At 36.5% G+C, this 11,930-nt stretch overlaps 2 protein-coding genes across 3 annotated transcripts; one reads left to right on the top strand and one right to left on the bottom strand.

Annotated features, from left to right (window-relative positions):
• The first annotated feature begins 1,314 nt into the window (after positions 1-1,314).
• Positions 1,315-2,523, top strand: LOC110111459 (NAC domain-containing protein 68). The gene is made up of 3 exons (XM_020843361.2): positions 1,315-1,526; positions 1,610-1,893; positions 1,995-2,523. Exons 1-3 carry the CDS (start codon positions 1,346-1,348, stop codon positions 2,268-2,270), a joined length of 741 nt encoding a protein of 246 aa, XP_020699020.1. The 5' UTR covers positions 1,315-1,345; the 3' UTR covers positions 2,271-2,523.
• A 941-nt stretch (positions 2,524-3,464) lies between these two features.
• Positions 3,465-10,494, bottom strand: LOC110111417 (rhamnogalacturonan I rhamnosyltransferase 4-like). 2 transcript variants are annotated; one of them, XM_020843285.2, is made up of 9 exons: positions 10,347-10,494; positions 9,971-10,262; positions 6,320-6,387; positions 6,109-6,197; positions 5,860-6,022; positions 5,479-5,768; positions 5,183-5,387; positions 4,946-5,103; positions 3,465-4,214 (listed from the first exon to the last, which is right to left on the bottom strand). In XM_020843285.2, the coding sequence occupies exons 2-9, from the start codon at positions 10,242-10,244 to the stop codon at positions 3,959-3,961; spliced, it is 1,503 nt and encodes a 500-aa protein (XP_020698944.2). In that variant the 5' UTR covers positions 10,245-10,262; positions 10,347-10,494; the 3' UTR covers positions 3,465-3,958. The 2 variants fall into 2 exon arrangements, with proteins under 2 accessions (XP_020698944.2, XP_028555770.1); XM_028699937.1 differs by having other exon boundaries at positions 5,860-5,995.
• Between the last annotated feature and the right edge of the window lie 1,436 nt (positions 10,495-11,930).

Raw genomic sequence — 11,930 nt, 5'->3', positions numbered from 1 at the left:
TATATATATATATTGCTATTTGAGCATGTGAAATTGAATTGATTGTGGCTTAGAAGACATTTTTTACACGAAAAATAATAAAATATGAAGAGAAAAGGTCATTGCATCTTATACAATTGAAGTAGCATCTATTTATAAATTAAAAATTACAATAGTCCACCCTTTTAATTATGAGATGAAGGCCATGAAAAATGATATTAATCAATGAAAGATGACAGGCATCAATCTTGATTGACGACAAATAAACGTGGGCAAATATTATTGTAGGTTGATGGCATATAAGAAAATAAATATCAGTTGATTATTGACTTTGTGAGGAGTAATGAAAATTCAAATTAACGACATGATAAAGACCGACGGATTAGTCGAAAATGGGTAGTGATTAATGAACGAACGCCAAATTTGAACGGCGGTCGATGGCAAATGATGGATATAATTTCGCTCAATGGCGAACACGATTTAATGATGTATGTTGATAATGGATAATTTTAAAACCATGCATATCATTTGATGTTATGATATTAAAATCTAAGGACAATTTTAACCTTATATTTAAAGTTCATATAGCCAAAAGTTTAATTTGTTGAAAAAAAAATACTTACATAATCAAAACTCTTTTATCTATAATTTGTTGCCAATCTAAGCAAATTATTTCCTTGGCTTGAATTTTTTTTAATGTATTTCGCTCTAAAGAGCTCAGAATATTTGCTTGGAGTTTTTTTTTTTTTGTTTGGTTTTTTTTTTTTTTTTTTTTTTTTGAAATATGATATTTCACTTCCTTCCAATTAAATGCAAAAATATATGTATTTTTTTTCTAAATTTATTTTATAATCTATTAATAATTTGAAAATTTATTAAATTTAATAATTTATTCTACAGTAGTGCATTCTCATAGAATAATACTTCACTGGGGTTGACTGAACCGTCACGATTTTCTCCACCCCATAGAAACCGGTTCGTGATCCACGTCACAATAACCGGGCCCACACCCAAGCCACCCCTTGATCCCATCAAAACAACAAACACCATCTCTTCTTACGAACCGCCAACTAATCTCCACGTCACCACCCCGTTCCAGCCGACGTAGTCTCTATCTCTATCAACCGCGCGGACACGTGCAAAATACCCGGGGGGATGAACGCGGTGACGTCACCGCCAGCCCATTCAACCTTGGCCGTAAAAACCCAACTCGCACATGTCAGAGAGACCAAGGATTCCAAACCGGCCAGCACCCACCCGCCACGTGTCGACCGACGCAATCGACGCTTAGTCCGCGCCGAAATATCCAAGTATTTATACCTCGCCAAAGAACCCGGCGGAGAGTGAGGAATAGATAGAAAGAGATATGGGAAGAAGGATCGGAGACGCGGAGGCGGAGCTCAACTTGCCGCCGGGATTCCGGTTCCACCCCACCGACGAAGAGCTTCTGGTCCACTACCTCTGCCGGAGAGCTTCTCATCAGCTTCTCCCCGTTCCCATCATCGCCGAGCTCGATTTGTACAAATATAACCCTTGGGACTTACCTGGTACTTTCGTCGAACAACTTGTCTTCATTCGCTTTATTTTGGTTATTTCATTTTCCTCACTGAACTGGATTTTTTGGGAGCAGATAAGGCGTTGTTCGGAACGCGGGAGTGGTACTTCTTCACGCCGCGAGATCGGAAGTACCCCAACGGATCACGGCCGAACCGCGCCGCCGGGCGAGGGTACTGGAAAGCAACAGGGGCGGACAAGCCGGTCACGCCGGCGGGATATTCCCGGCCGATTGGTATAAAGAAAGCCCTGGTTTTCTACGACGGGAAGCCGCCGAAAGGCGCAAAGACGGATTGGATCATGCATGAGTATCGCCTCGCTGATGCCAATCGCAGCGCGAGAAGAAATGGGAGCTTGCGGGTAATAATCAATCATCCAAAGTTTTGCTTTATTATTATTTTTTTATAAATTGGGAAATGAAAACGGTAAAGAACTGATCAAAGATGGAACTTTTATTGCAGTTGGACGATTGGGTGCTGTGCCGATTGTATAATAAGAAGAAAGGATGGGAGAGGATACCGAAGGAGGAGACGGACTTGACGGAGGACAGTTTCAGGACGCCGGAATCTGACATCGAGTTGCCGGATTTGGATGATTTGGGGCACGAAGCAGTGGATATGAATCGCAGCTCAGGCGCGGCGCAGCTTCCGCCAGCTGCGCCGGCGATTAAAGAGGAATACGATTGGTACTCGGATCTGAACCTGGAAGATTTGCAGAATTCGTTTGGGCCTTTTTGATCAACGCCGGCGTCGATGTTTCCACGCAGGAGTGCTATGTCTCGAGCTTAGTTTCTCCTAAGTCGTCGCAAAATTTGGCTTCTTTTTGAAGAGATTGATCGACCGAAGCAGAGGAGAGAAATCAATTTGATCTTTATCTCAATTAGTTGATATTGGTTAATCAAAGAAGCAGCTTTTATGTATATATTTCTCTCCCGGAGCAGTGAAATTTTTTAATGATAGGAAGCTTATCTTTTTTGTGCAAGTTTTATAATCTGTATTACAGTAGAACAATTTTGAGCTTAAATTTTTTTTTTATTATTATAAGATATTTCTATTGTCATCTTATAGATTTAAATTATTTATAATGATTTTAAATATTGTCTTATATTAAAATTAAAATGCTTTATGATTGGTCAAAAGATGGATAGTCAGGATTCTATGAACTAAAGTAATGTGATATTTTGCCATATATTTTGCTTATATTAATGTTCCATGTTGTGCATTTTAAAGATCTTTTGTCAATCAATGATTCTGGAGATATCTGCTGTTCAGGATGAATTTAAAATTCATTAATTTTATATAAACATTTTATAATACATTAATCTCAAAATAAATTTAGATCATTTATATTAAAATATTTTGACATTTTTACCTCATTTTAGAAATAATCACAATCATCAGAAGGAAATTTTTTAAAGAAGTTTGACCATTTGAGAATGAAAAAAATCTTTGAAAAATTAAAATTTAGATAGAATTTATGTATCACAATCATCAGAAGGAAAATTTTGAAAGAAGTTTGACCATTTGAGAAGGAAATTTTTTTAAAAAAAAATTAAAATTTAGATAAAATTTATGTATGATAGTAATTAAATATAATAAAAAAAAGAGAAACAATTACATGTCTATAATTTTTTATTGTTTCAAGAAGTTATATGTCAAAATTAAGAAAATCTGAGATATTTAGTAATCAAAATTTGAAAAAAAATGAATTTATTCTTTAACAATCTTCAATTTGCAGACAAAAAAGTTGATAATATAATCTATTTGCTACTTGGAGCTTTGCTTGATGTAGATTTCAGCTTAATATAAGTTTTGTTTAAGATGATTTTCTTACTGCTTTCTAAAGTAACTTTTTAATACAATTTTTTTTAACTAAAAATTGTTATACTAAAAAGCTGATTTCGAAAGTAACGAGAAAGTTGTCCCAAAAAAATTCATCAAATATTATGCATCAAGAATTCACTCATCTATATGAAGGCATCTTAAGAGCTATTGCCATCAAACTTTTCCCTGATGATTCAAGACATACAAAAGTTCTTTGTGTTTCACATAGAAAGTGATTTAAACGTGATTTAGGCTTCGTTTGGGACAGCTTTCGCACTGCTTCATAAAACGGTTTTCTAGTATAAATTTTTGTACTAAAAAACTGTTTTAAAAAGCAACAAAAAAGATGTCTCAAACGAAGCCTTAATCCTGTTAGATCACCTATTCAAGAACTGTAAATCTAAATCTAAGTATCGCAGAGAGAATTCAGCCAACAGCTTAAGCTGCACTGGTGCTCAATAAGCATCTCCTCTCTTCCACAGGAAAATTTACTTCAGAGGTGCCTCATCAATGGCAGCCAGAATGACCGGAGCTGCTAAGGAGAGAACAAAATTGCTCTCAAGTGTAAGTTGAGTTCAGGTCTGATGGTTTGGATGCAGATGCTATAGCATGTCCATCTGGTACTTGGAAGTTTTTGGTGAGCTGAGACATTCTTGAGGATTGGCATAAAAATAATCCTCTTCCTTTGGTCTCCCAGGAATGGCCTTTCTTAATGTTGGCAGGCCAATCCTGTTCTTGTGAACTTCAATGACAGCATTTCTGAACTGATCCCATGATAGCTTCTCCTCATGGTACAAATCCAGAAGCTCCACCAGTAATTTTCTATGGAGGAGGATGGTCTTAAGGAATCCATTGTACCTGTATGAGCAAATTATTACACAAAAGTTTCACTTTTTCAGGGCTTAAAGTGGTAAAATATTCATCTTATAGTTCAAACAAAATTTTAACTGTTTAAATCAGAAAGCTAAGGAATACAGCCTACACAAACATGACTCTCCATTGACTTGGATCAAAGAGGCCGGTTCACCCTGAACCAAGTCCGCCTCCCTTTCTTCTTGCCGCCCACATTAGTGGGCCCCACTAGTCCAATTGATTTCAAATTAAAAAGGAGGGGGAGGCTAGGGCTTGGGAGGGAAATTAGATTAGGAAAGTTTTTGTATTAAAGAGCATAAGATGTTTTAGGGATGATTATGTTTTTGATTTGTTCTCAATTAGGATTCTTTGGCGACTTGGCCTCTAGACTCTCTTGTCTAAAGATTTGGGAGAAACAATCCTCCTCTCGAATTGAGGATCTCTTGTATCTTGTTTTCAATATTGTTTGGCTTTGATTTTTTTACCACAATATATCATTTTGGGCTGTTTTCACCCAGATTTCACATTATTCTCGCTGTTTTTCACTAATCGGTGATAGGTTTGCTTGCAAACTCAAGTATTACTCTTAGGGTTACTTGCGAACTCAAGTATTTCCTATCAATATCCTGCAAGTGCCATACAACATTGAGGCAGCATGAAGTTTGTGTAAAGCTTTCACAAAAAGAAACAACTCTTTAAGAGCTATAAGAAATGATTTGGTAGAGGAGGGGACAAACCTTCTGTGCCCTTCGACAACTCTTGCCATGTTGCCATCATAGCTTGGAATGAATATATCACTGGCAATAGAAACCAGGTAGTCTAGTGCAGCCATCTGAGTGGAGTGATTTTGGAAGGGGCCCAACTCATAGGAACTTAGGATCATCTCTTTTCTTACCTGAGGAGAAAAAAAAAAAAGGAGGCTTAGAGGTTTGCAGATTGTGCAGTCTTTGAAAAAACAAAGTGCACAAACTTACAATTTTAGGAAATACAGACTTCAAAGCAGCCAGCCTTCCCTCACCGCCATATATTTCTCCTGAGGCTATATAAATCTGAGTGTCCCTTGGAATTCCTAATGCTTGTAGCACCAATGTCATTTCCTCTGGTGTAAGAGGACATAGACCTTCCAATCTTTTACTTTCCGAATCGATTTCTTTCTCTTTCCACCATGGGTATGCATATCTGAAAGCCCAAGCCGGATTAAGCTGGCTGATAAAAAAAAAATCCAGAAAACAAGGAAGCATATAAAAATTCTTGAAGAAAGAGAATAAACCTCATCTTTATGAGTTCATTAATTTCAGCATCAGAACATCCATGAGTACAACCAGAGAATGCTAGCATATCCATCTCATATCGCAGATGCAGCACTACAAAAAATCCGTTCTTCCGAAGAACTGAAATAATCTTCTCACCTAGAGCTTGAATCTGCGGAGTAAATCTTAATGCTTCATAATTAACACGGCATCGTAACATTTGGAGCTCGGTGGGAAGGTCATTGTTTGCGAGCCGAGCATCTGTTTTATCGAAATGAAGTACTTTGTGCTTCCTTATAAGAGGTAAGACCTGCTTCAAATATGGTCGAATTCAGTGAAAAACGATACTGTGCACCCCAAAAAAAATCATAAATGGACAAAAAAATGGCCATGCTTGGGACCTGATTTAGATAGTATGTCTCTCTAGACCAGCTGACAGGGGGCATTGAGAATAGCCCGCTGGTAACTTTGGAATCTAATTTATTTGGGAGTGATTTAACAATCTTCACTTCATCTCTTAAAGAATTGATGAAATGTCTAACATTAAAAATATCACCAAAGTCACTGTAAAGAAAGCTCAAATGGTTTAGAAGTAACACACGCAAATTGACTGTAGAACATCATAAAGCAAGTTATGGTTTTTGTCATACCTTGGATCTGCCCAGAAAGACCTTTTATCAAGTTCAGGAACAACCAATGTCAGATTTAAATACCGAGCTATTGTGACCATATCACAGATCTGAAAGATCAGTAATTTGAAAAAGGAATAGAGGCAGCAAAAGCTCATCAGCAAATATATGACACCAGCACTGAAAATTGAACATTCAAATCAGCAGAAAAAAGCTCAGTAAATTTACTCACCGCAGCTCTCATCTGGTTGAGACCTCCATTGCAAGAAACCAGAAGATAACCATTGCTTTTGTAAACCCCTATAAAGAAGACCGCCCTTTAAGATTATGCATAGGCTATAGGGTAGCAGATCATTATCGAAGTCCTAAAAGAATCTACTACAGTAAGTTTTCATTTTTCAAGGATTGAGTCATCATTTGTGCGGAATTTCAGAGTTCATCTATTATGAGAAACATTTGAATGAAGATTACAAGGATAACATTCATAGATTTGACCGTTGATCAAGCAGGATGGACAAGTAAACTAAAAAAATAAATTATGCTTAAAGGGTGGCAATAAAAAATGATAGATTTTCAAAATATTCATCCAATTTAAGTATAACATGCTTTCAAGTAATATAAGCCATGCGAGCAAGTTAATTTAACTTGTTTAGTTTTATGAAATAGTACAAAATTTCTATAATTATATCACATCAGAAAGCTAAAAAAACAACTGAAACACTAAGCACATCCACTTTCTTTTAAGTAGGCACTACAAAAAGGAAAAACATATAAGCTACATATATATGAGAGCATCACACCATGCAACATAGTCTTTATCAAAATCTGTCATTTATCAAAATATGCTGATAGCATTAACAAAAATGAGAATGTTAGGACAAATATATAGCCAAACTAAAAAAGATAAATTAAAGAACAACATTTTATTAGACAAATGAATAAAGTACTTAAAGCCTAAAAAATAAACTTAGGTAATTTGTACATATATAGTAAAGTGTAGACAACACACTATGTGATGAGTAGATAGAATTAATGTCAGATGATTAGAAGCAATTCAAAATGATTAGTAAAAAAAGGTTTAGCACTTTAGGCAGGAACACTCTATAAGAATTAACGAAAAATGAGGACTTATAAAGCTGAACTCTAAAATTATTATAAGGCTAATGATGATAATAATCTAATTGAGTACTCTAAAATTTTGATGTTTTACATTCCAGGTAGAAAAAAAATTAGAGTTTTGATCATTTGAGTATCTTAATAAACTTTTTAGGCAAATAATCACATATAAAAAATTCATAAATATTTCATTTTTGGATAAAAAATACAAAAGCACTCGACCAATGTCGGACATTGGCACTTATTAGACCCCATTTAGTTTCACTATGCACTATTTTATCACTTTTTTTTAACTAAATCTATGTTATGTCAATCACTTAAGGCACATAGTGATTATAGGTCTAACGCATATATGAGAACTTCATTTTAATGTTGACATTTTCATGCTTAGACCTCACTTCTATATTTCCATATATAAGATAAAAAAACTAACATGAGATGTTCCGCATCTGGTCTTTCTAAATTTATTCTTCTATTATATTATCATACTAAATATATCATTATATGATAATTGCATTAACGTGACCAAGTTGAGACTACATATTGGTTTATTTAAGAACCGCCTGCAATTCCTAAATCATGTTGCAAAAATAGTTTTACCAAGAATTACTTCTTTTACAAAGTTCAAAGTTTTTTTAAAAAGAACAAGTAGTAAAAATTTCACTCTATATATAAGTTGAAAAAAATAACAGGTGGCAATATTTAAATTGACATGAGGCTCAAATGAGTTGATTGTAACACAATAGCGATAAGATTTGTAATTCTCTTACTCTTTTCATGTTTTTTATCTTAGGGGGAAAAGAGTTTATCCCTTCTCACAGTTATGTGCATTAGGAAGTTGGGAAAGGTTGAGAGTGCAATTGGGAATAGAGGAAGTGATGAAATCTCTGCAAGTACTATTATTTAGATTGATCATGCTCCATCGGATCAAAAGTAAATCATAATACCATATTGCTTCTTTTAAGTTATAAAGGAAAGGAAGAATGAGGTGGGTAGCTATTTTCCTAATTTAAAGTAGAATTAATGAGGCTCTTAAGTGTAATTAAGGTTATGTACAAGAAAAAAATAAACACAACAACAAAAGGGCTAACGAGAAAAGCTAGCAATCAATTCACGGAACAACACAATTTGTGTTCAGTAGTTTACTTTTTATCAGTTGCATCATGTGAAAAATATTCATGGGCTAATTGTCGATAACCTACAATATCACACTCCATGGAAACAATGTGTTAGGAAACAAGTGCATGAATTGAATTCGTACTTGGCTGAAATTGCAGTTTCAGCTAGGAGAAATCTGAAATAGAGAAAAATCTAGTTACAAAACTCTTGAAATGCTATCATATTGATGAAAAATGGAAAAAACAAACAAGATACAATAGATCTTCAATTCAAGAGGAAGATCTTGCTCTCTCAACACCTAGCCGGTGGCTAAAGCCCAAGCAAACCTAAGAGAACTCCCGAATTCAACAAAAATATATCTAACCCTAAGCATAGGGAGAATAATCTAGTTAAAGCAAAACAACAATCATCTAAATCCCTAAACAGCCCTTTACTTTGAATTTTCCATCCCAAACCCATCCTTAAATATTTCTTAATTCACTGTTGGTATCCACCAAGGAGATCGGCCTCCAGTTGGGCGAAACCTCTGTTCTGCCTGGTGTAAACATGATCCGGTCCAGGGTGGACTGGCTGGACTGATCCAAGGACTGGTCTAACATGATGATTGTGCTTCATTATATATAACTAAATTTAGCATTCAAACCTTTTCGTATTGACTATGTATGGACTATGGCACTATTTTCATGTTATGGCCTTATCTTTCTCTTTCTAAACTAATTAGTAGAGTTTGTTTGACATAAGCTTTGATCATAAATATCTAATAATAGCCCAACCACGCAGCAAAGATAAGGATGAAAAAACTTCACAATTTATTTAGTTCAATCCATATATATTTTCCCTTTTGATATTAAACTTACTTTCCTGAAATATTTGTTCAGCTTAGCCAGTAACATATTCTCTAAAATAATGAGCTTTTGCAAACAAAGCAAGGGCGCCTTGCTAGCATTACCTAAACATTTTAGGTTGAATAGGTTTCTAGCCATTTGTATAATCAGGCAAAATTGATCCGTACTACCTCACATACTCATTGTTTTGCAACTAATAAATTTTGAATTTCCTCATCACACATTCTACATATATGGTTTTTACCATCTTCCACAAACAAATTTTCTCTTCAGCACAAGCCTTCCTGAACAAAAAATCGCGACTTTAATAACTAATACAGTTCATGAATCTAAAAGTCATAACATTTCGAAGATTGTCTGATTTACACATCCAAACCCTAGGATAAAAAAGAGCCAAACAATATTCCCTAAGCACTTCACAATCCTAAACCCTTAAAATCTATCAAAATTCCCAAATTAATCTGGCTCGATTTATTCATCCAAACCCTAGCTTCTAAAAGAGCTGAAGGAATACTAATCCTTAATCAGTAAACAATCGAATGCCCTGCTCTCCACACGATCTAAACAAACACAAATTTCACCAAAAAGGCCAACCAATCTTATAACTCCTTACAGATCTTTCACCGCAAACAAACCAATCAACCGTGCAAAACCAATCGGCCACTAGTCCCAATGTACATTCATTATCACAGACACACAAAAAAAATAAAAAAAAATAAAAAAAAGAAACCTAATTGAAAGATTTCTAAATCTTACCATCGATCCACACCGCAAACGACCAAGAAACCAAGAAATCAACTTACTTCTCGGTATTAACGCCGGCGGAGAAGTCTTCGAACTTTCAAGCGGGTACTTGCTTTCGAGAATGGAGTAGTTGGTGGAATTAGGATCCCTTCCTCGACCTCCAAAGCAAGTCAGCCGCGGTTGCCAAACATGCGGCATGGAACTCAGCTGCATCATCATCGTCCACAACATTATGCTCGTGCCCACCCTCAGCGCCCAAGTTCTCACCCCCTGCCTTCTTCCTCCTCCCGCTACGGCACCCCCGCCTACGGCAGTCTTTTTCCTCTCCACCATCGCGATGGCTCTCCAAATCTACACCGGCATTGCGATTCCAGTCAGAAATCACCCAAAATAAAAAAACTCAAACTTGATTTCGAAAACAATAAAAAAAAATACCTTTTTTGCCTTCCCGGGAGGAGAACCAAGGATTGGAAATGCAGATGAGAGTGGGACAGTTCGCCTGACGATTGAAGAGTGGGAGTTGGCGATGATCTCTCGCTCGTACCTTCCCCCCTCGCGCGCCTTCTCTCTCTCCGCCTTTAACCTTTCTCCATTGATAATATAAATATAAAGTCATTTTTTTGAATAAGTAAACAAATAAATCGGAGAAGCGGATTGGGCCATATGGCGCATATTGTAGTACGGTTATTTCTTAAGACCGGTTGAGCAATTTGTGCATTGAAATTTAGCTTAAGTTTATGAGTTCAACGAGCTGAATTTGGTTGGGTTGCAAATGAGTGAAGTTGACTTGACTTGTTGATGAGCTTGCGAGCTGTGTTTATTGAGTTTTGAGTTTAACTTCGAGCAATTTTTTGAGCTCGTTGGATTATCGAGCTTGAGTTAGATCAAGATGAAACTCTACTCGATTACTTGTCGAGCTGCTCGAGTGCTGAAGGTGGAACCACGAAAGGCGGAAGCAGTAGCGCAGGTGCGAAAGTGGAAGCGGAAGCTCGGGCATGCTCTCGTAAAAATGCGGAAACATGATCAGAGCGGGAAGAGAGCATTACGCCTGGCAAGCTCGCATCCATCACCACAAGCCGAGCTCGAGCAGACCATTTAAGCTCAATCCGAGCTCGAGCTTGAGTTTGAGTTTGCGATTTGACCGACGAGCCGAGCTTGATTTAAATATGACTCAAGCTCGACTCGACTCGTTTGCACCCCTAAGCTGAATCAATTCATTTATTAAAAAAATTAACATTTTTAATAATTTTGTACTTAAACTTTAGAATTCCAATATATTGTAAATGTAATATATGTCAATTATTATTATAAGCTGAGTTAGCTCATAAGTTAATAAGTCAACTCAATATAAGCTAAAGCTTAGCTCATTAGAGTTGAGCACGAGCTAACTCACAAGTCGATTTGACTCGGTGACACATATCTTTTGCTCTCCACTCAAGTTACAATTCGAATTCCACCCTGCTACCAACGCTTGACAAACTTATGCCCAACCACCGATTGTCGCATGACTCTCGCCCGTCCATCGACAGTTGCCCAACTATGATATTTCCAACCTCCATTGCACGCCAAATACGCTCCACATTGACCACCATCGCCATCCCACTACCGTCCACTGCAACCACCGCCACCCATCGACTATGGTCCACTCTGACAATCTTCGCCCATAAACTACGAGCGACTCCAACCACCATCACCCATCGATTATGATACCTCTGACCTTCGTTATCAGTTGACTATGATCATACTGATCAAACAAACAAGCCAACATTTTCTTGAGAACATTTCTTATGTCAGTGGATTCTTCCAACTACAACAATGTAATGTGCTTATTATGATGTATATTTGCTACATCAAGCCAAAGAACTTCCCCCCAAGGAAGGGCCTCATTTGTAATGAATAATGAATACTAGTAGATTCATTCAAATTGAGTCAGACCTCGTGTTTTTGCTCTTTTTCAAGGTTTTCCACGTAAAAATATTGTTGTCTCTTATAAATGATGCACCTTATTCTTTTATTTGT

This window comes from Dendrobium catenatum, unplaced genomic scaffold, assembly GCF_001605985.2.
Source record: "Dendrobium catenatum unplaced genomic scaffold, ASM160598v2 fragScaff_scaffold_1414, whole genome shotgun sequence".
NCBI classification, from domain to species: Eukaryota; Viridiplantae; Streptophyta; class Magnoliopsida; order Asparagales; family Orchidaceae; genus Dendrobium; species Dendrobium catenatum.
Note: the sequence above shows the minus strand (reverse complement) of the source record. Positions and strands in the feature narration are given on the sequence as shown.

Excerpts from the sequence above, each read along its gene's own strand:
- LOC110111459 (XM_020843361.2), top strand. The coding sequence starts at position 1,346 with ATGGGAAGAAGGATCGGAGACGCGGAGGCGGAGCTCAACTTGCCGCCG. Across the intron at positions 1,527-1,609 it reads TAACCCTTGGGACTTACCTG|ATAAGGCGTTGTTCGGAACG; the intron begins GTACTTTCGTCG and ends TTTTGGGAGCAG. Across the intron at positions 1,894-1,994 it reads GAAGAAATGGGAGCTTGCGG|TTGGACGATTGGGTGCTGTG; the intron begins GTAATAATCAAT and ends CTTTTATTGCAG.
- LOC110111417 (XM_020843285.2), bottom strand. The coding sequence starts at position 10,244 with ATGGTGGAGAGGAAAAAGACTGCCGTAGGCGGGGGTGCCGTAGCGGGA. Across the intron at positions 6,023-6,108 it reads TCTTTCTGGGCAGATCCAAG|TGACTTTGGTGATATTTTTA; the intron begins GTATGACAAAAA and ends CTTTCTTTACAG. Across the intron at positions 5,104-5,182 it reads AGTCTGTATTTCCTAAAATT|GTAAGAAAAGAGATGATCCT; the intron begins GTAAGTTTGTGC and ends TTTTCTCCTCAG.